This window comes from Malaya genurostris, chromosome 2, assembly GCF_030247185.1.
Source record: "Malaya genurostris strain Urasoe2022 chromosome 2, Malgen_1.1, whole genome shotgun sequence".
NCBI lineage: Eukaryota > Metazoa > Arthropoda > Insecta > Diptera > Culicidae > Malaya > Malaya genurostris.
Genome location: NC_080571.1, coordinates 14,409,434 through 14,416,533, shown reverse-complemented (window position 1 = coordinate 14,416,533; position 7,100 = coordinate 14,409,434). Strand labels below are relative to the sequence as shown.

Below are 7,100 nucleotides of genomic sequence, written 5' to 3'. Positions count from 1 at the left end.
CAGTGATGGCATATTCCGGTATATCCTGGGTATGACAAAATTATTTTCCCTTGATGTAGATGAAGGTTGCGTTTTAGAAACAATGGCAAAAAGCTAAATGAAAATGAATAGAAATAAGTCTTTATTAGCAACTCAATAATTTCAGAACTCACGCTATTATTTCTTTCGATTTAAACTGACTCTCCATTGTTCTTAGAATTTACATTTTTTTGCTCTGAAATTGTGTATTGGGCCGGAATTCAAAATTACGATTCAGAACGATTCCGATACATTTAAAAACTTTGTTTATTTGAATAAGTACACCTTGGTAACTAGTTCATAGCAACTAGAACAGTGTTGCTCAAGAAAATCATTTTTAACATTAGTAAGGGGTCACTCAATTTATGGTAACTGGTGGTAAATCGTTTACGAAAATTTTTAATGCTGACTTTTCTTCGGAGTGTCAGGTCGTGTCGTCGGTAGAATGGTATACTACCAAAAATGTCACTTTCGTCCCAAAAGACATGAATCCACCAAATTGTCCACAACTTCGACCAATTGAAGAATTTTGGGCATTTACGAAGGCACATTTTAGGAAACATGTCTCGACCGAAACCATTCACAGTTCGAAAAACATTGGAAAAAAGTGTCAAAACTTGTCGCCAAGAAGTCTGTACGGAATTTAATGAGGAACGTTTGCAAGAAGGTGCGCCAGCTAGTCTACAATGGCTAAGTAGAAAATGTTGAGAATAATATTCTGTTGTTGTAGTCTAATATTATCAGTATATCGAATAAAATTTGAATATCTAACACTTGTGAATTATTTACAGCGAAATCAAAGTGCGTCCATACTTTCTGGGACAGTCTTTATACCGTCGAAGGGCAATTTTTAAGTCGGATTCATTTAATTCAGGGGTTCCCAAAGTGGTCGATATAGACCCCTTGGGATCGATATCCTTTTTGCGGGGGTTGACGTAAACGAAAACTGACTATGGGGGTCGACGAGGTCTAGAAATCGACCCCCTATTGTATGATATAAATTGTTATTTGAAATATTTACGCTGAAAAGTTGTATTTATTTGACCGTGTGAGGAAATTGGTAAGTATTTTACATCAATATTAAAAAAGCAAGAAATTGAATTCTCAAAGGAATTTGTTGACGGGGGTCTGAGGTCTAAGTTTATTTTAGTAAAGGGATCCATGACCCAAAATAGTTTGGGAACCCCCACAGCGGCAGTTTGTAAAAACTTTGAATGCAAACACCGGATAAATACATTTGTTTTGGAAGAACCGGTTAAGTTTTTGTCCGGTTTTTGCATTCAAAGTTATTTTGTCCGGTTCTTGCAGAGAAGATGTTTTTAAACGATTCTTGCATTGCAAAATCCATGTCCGGTTTTAGCTCTCAATGTTTTTATCCGATTTTGGCATTCAAAAATACTTAAACGGGTTTTCCATACTAAGTTGCACTTAATTCAGCCGTTCAAATGTGCCTAAATTATACTATATTGAATGTTTATATGATTTGAAGCAATACAATATGCGAATTTAACAATTCCTCAATAGATATTAAAAGAAGATTAGATTTTTATATATTTATTAACTTTAGTTAAAAAAAACTCATTTTCTATTTTGCGCAAACGCCTATCTCCTTCGAATCGGGTTCATTAGCCAAGCCCTATGCATTTCCAAAATCTCATCCCGCTTCCCTGTTCCAATTGAACAGAAAACACACATCCAAAAACCGGGAAGGGACCGCAAAAAGTCACAAGTGTCCCTTGGGTCAACACAACGGATTAGAGAGCGAAGGAAATGGGAAAAAGAAAGAGAGAGAGCGAGAATAACCCGAAAATCCAAGCAGGCAAGTGCGTATCGTACCGGGTGCGCTATGATTGCTATTTGTTGACCCTTTTCATTTTCTTTCCACCGGTCGCTCTCACCCTCGCACCGTTTCACACTTTCTCCGGCCCGGAATAGATTGGGTACGGTATGGCCTACCGTTAGCGAAAGTGAGATAGCGAGTGGGAAAGAGTTTCAAAAAAATAAAACTTGCCAAAATTTTGCATACTCTCTTCGCTTCGAAACCGGCCGGCATAAGCGGAAAGGGTTTTTCCGGCTATAAAAGCCATGTCGGTGGTCAGTTTGCGGTCATATAAGAACAGTATTCTCGACTATACGGTCGTTTCGGAACGTGACTCGCAGTGATTTGTGTGAACTCTGATTCAGTGAATAGATTCGTTTCATTTGTGAAAATAAACTAAATTTGACGTGCTTCAAAAACGAAAAATTGTTTTCAAAATTATTCCTTCATTCGACATGATGGCTCAATTTATGATGGATCTAAAAGCAGGTAATTATTTTCATTGCATTACCAGAACTGTCAAATTTAAGTTTTGAAAAGTGAAAGTGATTCTGATCTGTGAGAAAAAAATATTTAACTATTGTTTTTTGTTTCGATTGTTTGCAGAACATCGCACCAGCCCATCTCTGTACCCGCCGATATCTCCAAAAATGCTTGAAATCTATCGTCCGGATTCAACGGACTCGGGAGTATTGGATCTATCAAAACGTCGTGATTCCGTGGACACTCGTAAAACCCCATCGCCATACGACAGTTTCAGTGAGGCAGGATCACCGCCGCTGCAAAGTTCTCCCATCAACTCTACCAACCAACTGCTGATGAGCTATCATGCTATTCATCACCAACAGCGCGATCTTCCACCGAAGACCAAAATTCCTTACGAATCACCGAACCATTTGGAGCAAGGAAACAGTCTTGCTGCTAGATTCAATCCGACTCAAGGATATCCCATCGCTCATCCGGTGCTTCCGAAGCAGGAAAACTTTCCTCATCGTCCCGAGATGATGCCGTATCTGTTTCAATCTGGTGCGATCCAACATCAACCGTTTCACCGTAGTCCACTTCAACAAACCCGTGAAACGGATTCCCTATCGGAATCGGGCTCCGAGGGTCAAATACTAGCGCCAAATCTTAAGCTGACTCAACTGAAACAGTCACCTGATCAAACGACTAATTCACCAGTAGCCAACGGAACCTATCCGATGGTTATTGGCCGCGACGGAAAACTGACACGCCCTTTCAAAGCATATCCCCGTGATCCACTCAGCCTTACTGCCGGTTTCATGGCCAGCGATTCCTTACTCGACACAATGTCCGCCGAGAAGTACAACATTTTTCGCAAACGTATGCTCGAACACATTCGCGCTGCCAATGGCGGACAGCCAACCGTGTGCAATCCGAAAATGCGTCGCCTCAATAAATCCCTCAGCGATGCTTCCGAAACGGAAAGCGTACCGGACAAAATGTCGGAAAACAACGAACTACCGCAGTCACAGCAGGCCACGCCCTCCGAAGGAAGCAACCCCAGTGAAACGGCGAACGGCAACAGCAGCAATGGCGCAAACGGAGCGGTGAAAGACGCCGCCTACTACGAACGGCGCAAGAAGAACAATGCAGCGGCAAAGAAATCGCGCGATCGTCGACGAATCAAGGAAGACGAAATCACCATTCGGGCTCATTTTTTGGAAAACGAAAACATGCAACTACGCTGCGAACTCGCCGCTGCCAGGAAGCAGCTTGCACTGTACGGCGTCACGACGGTTTCGCCCTGAGCGGAAAAAGGGCCGATCGGGCCGGTCCGGCCGGTCCAGTGTAGATAGGTGTAAAGTTCCTTCGATTCACGCCGATGTTTTCCTGGCATTATCTTAAGCGCAATGTTTGTGATATAAGAAAATTGTATTGAGTTTCTACAGACTGAGGATAATGAGACTGACTATATTTTAAGTTTTTTTTAATGTAAATATTTCAAATCCAATACTGTATCTATTTTTAGCGAAATAAATTTAAGCACATATCTTACCTATTTGTATTCATACGAACATGAGAGATCGAAACTCCTAAGGAGCACCATAAATCCATCGAAGCGAATCGTTATCAATCAGCTTAAAAATATTGCTTTTTGTAGAAGACGAAGATTTCATATCAACTTTGTTTTTCTAGAAAGGTCGGGGAACAATGGTGGAAAATTACTCTGAAATTTGTTCCGTTCTGGGCTAAAAATGTTAATTCAATGTGGGATTCAGCACCGAATTCTAACTTCCAGAAGCAAATATTCGTTTAGCACATCGATCATTGATGTAGAGTTTGTGCTTTACATCCACAGTTCAGATTGAACTGTTAAGTTGCACTAATTTTTCAATTCGAGCTGCTATTCTCTGATGAGTCACGTTAAGAAAACTGCAATTAGAAATAATTATCAAATTATTCAGTATACTTCTTTGAATAGTCTCAAAAGATATTTATTATCAAGTTGTAAATCAGAAACATTGATTCTGTTTTCACAAACATTATTGGAACCATTCGGCAAGATATTCGGTATATTCGCCAAGATTTCAGTTTGGCTTTTAATCAGTACCTAACGGATTTACGAATGCGAGATTAATCTCAAGAGAGATTTGCAAATCTTTCATTTTAGCTTTTTTATCCATTTGTTGTTTTTCGATGCATTAATTGTTCAATTTTAGTAAATCGATCGTCCAATTTAGCTACTCTAGTTGTGATGAAACATAACTCTGAAATCAATCCTATTAAACAGAACCCCAGTACCAACCCTGTGATCTCATTTCGTAATCAAATTCTGGAATGCCATCCTACTAATCAATCAGATCCTCGTTTTTAGAGAGCGATTAACAGCTCAGTTGAAAGTGAACGGTTCGCTTTTTAACGTCCTTTAGCGCGAAAAACTTTAAGAACGAGCTTACTATTGGTACTGAGTCACATTACCCAGCCAATTTAACGTTCTTAATTTTAAATCTACCTAAGCAACTTTTGTTTGAATTGTTCATGAGACTTTACCACGGTAACTTCTTAATCTGATTTAAACATTAAAGTTATGAAATAAACAGAAATATTCGCAGGTGACCATTGCGAACCATTTTAGAATATCATTGACTCAATAGTTATTAAATATTTCTTGTCCCGAGGTATAGATATTTGTCAAATATTTTGATTTCAGCACCCAACGCATATTTAGTTGAACTGAAATTCTAATCGGAAAAAGGATGCTATATGAAAAAGTCTGCATAGGTCTACATCAAGTCAAATTGTTCCTTCTGGAATAATATGTTAACTAGTTTTAAATACAGGATCGAAAAAGATTAAATTCACCAATTTCGATAGTCCCACGACAAAAGGGCCAAACTGCAAATGACAGTTTCTCTTTGTTTACTTCTTCTTTCACGATATACCGGATTGATTTTATATTAGACGCCTTACTCTTCGCAAAACTTTCAAATTAAAACCACTAGCATTCGATTTATATCGGAAATTTTCAAGAATTTAAAAGAGAAATGAAAATAGAGAGAGGCTCTCATTTGCAGTTAGGCCCTTTTGTCGTGGGACTATCGAATTGTTCAATTGGTTTATTTTTGCCTTTCTCATATAGAAAGGTTATGCAATGAAAATCGACTTTCGAATCGAGGCCCGGAGCACTCACTTTTCTCAGAGATGGCTGAACGGATTTTTATTAACTTAGATTTAAATGAAAGGTCTTGGAACGGTTCCGAAATTACAGGGTGATATGTGCAAAAACTATGAAAATAAGTGCACTTACTTTTCTTAGAGGCGGCTGAATCGATTCTTACAAACTTAGATTCAAATGAAAGGTACAATCTTCCTATACAAGGTTCCTGTATTTTGTTCTGATCCGACTTCAGGTTCCGGAGTTACAGTGCGATTGGTGAACAAAAAATCTTATTTCAAATTACTTCCACACTTTTCTCAGAGATGACGTGACCGATTTCAACAAACTTAGATTCAAATGAAAGGTCTCATACCAAAATTTCGAATTTTATTTTATGGTCTCATACAAAACTTTCGAATTTCATCCGAATCCGTCTTCCGGTTCCGGAATTATAGGGTAAAGTGTGTTAAAAATTAGATACCGTCACTTTAAGCGGAAAAATGAAACACGTAAAAAAATTTCTTAACTTGCCTCCAAACTATTCCAATCGGTAGTCATTGTCAGTAGACGGTCAAAAATTAATTTGGCTTTCCTTGCTCTGGGATTTTTAATGAATGACCGAAGATTGTAGCCATAGACTCAAAAATGGATCCCAGTCACTATTCTCGAACCAACTTCGATTATACCGGTTCCCAGATTTCGGTTTCGGAAGTACCTCTTTTCATTTCCTCAGAGAAAGTCTAACCGATCTGAGTACTGTTTCACTCTGTAGGTTATACTAGTTTATGGGTTGAGATATGAGAAAGGCATCATTACACCAAAAGCAAAGTCTTGGCATTACATTCCTTCCGTGGAATTTTGCCTTTCTGTTTCAACAGACTTCGCAGCCGATTCTTAGCGTACAGAATCATTGCATAGCTAGTACTATGGATCCTACTGACACTAAGGCTGTGAACCATTTCGCGGTTAATTTTAACTTTTGGTTAAAATCTGACACTCGAGTGGTTAATTTGATGTTGTCAAAAAAAACCCTGCTCGAGAGCATGGTTATTTTTGACAGATCGATAGTTATTTTCCAACACTGAAAAAAATCTCGCAATGAAAATTCTAATACTAATTCTTTAGTTGAAATTATTTCCAGTGGAAAATAAACCCAAATAACTTTCCGTCCGTCAAATTTTGAAATGGGCCACAGTTTTAGTCAAATTTAACTACTCGACACCAAATAACCACTCAAGTGTCAGATTTTAACCAAAAGTTAAAATTAACCGCGAAATGGTTCACAGCCTAAGAATCCTTCCAGGTCGGGGCTCGAACATACGACAGCTGGCTTGTAAGACCAGCGTCCTATGCATTGAACCGTCAACCCGGGACGCCACTAGGTGGATTAAAACAGGGTTTTTCCTTTTAAATGGTATTGCAATGCTTGAATTGTCTAGAACACCATTCATTTTTTATATCATTTTTATTAGCATATAAAACGCCTAGCTGTTAGTGCTGAAGCTCACCGTAAAACACAAAAAAAAGATCAATTGTTTAGCAAAAATGTGTAAAATATATTGCAAAACAATGATAAAACTAGAGGTAGAAGACGATCAATGTTCGCCCGAACTGATCCTCCGATAATTCAGACAGCAAAAC

The 7,100-nt window shown here is 38.6% G+C and overlaps 1 protein-coding gene across 1 annotated transcript; it reads left to right on the top strand.

The window, feature by feature from the left end:
- The first annotated feature begins 2,295 nt into the window (after positions 1 to 2,295).
- LOC131426963 (protein giant) lies at positions 2,296 to 3,609 on the top strand. The gene is made up of 2 exons (XM_058589780.1): positions 2,296 to 2,326; positions 2,444 to 3,609. Exons 1-2 carry the CDS (start codon positions 2,296 to 2,298, stop codon positions 3,607 to 3,609), a joined length of 1,197 nt encoding a protein of 398 aa, XP_058445763.1.
- The last annotated feature ends 3,491 nt before the right edge of the window (positions 3,610 to 7,100 follow it).

Excerpts from the sequence above, each read along its gene's own strand:
- LOC131426963 (XM_058589780.1), top strand. The coding sequence starts at position 2,296 with ATGGCTCAATTTATGATGGATCTAAAAGCAG. Across the intron at positions 2,327-2,443 it reads TATGATGGATCTAAAAGCAG|AACATCGCACCAGCCCATCT; the intron begins GTAATTATTTTC and ends GATTGTTTGCAG.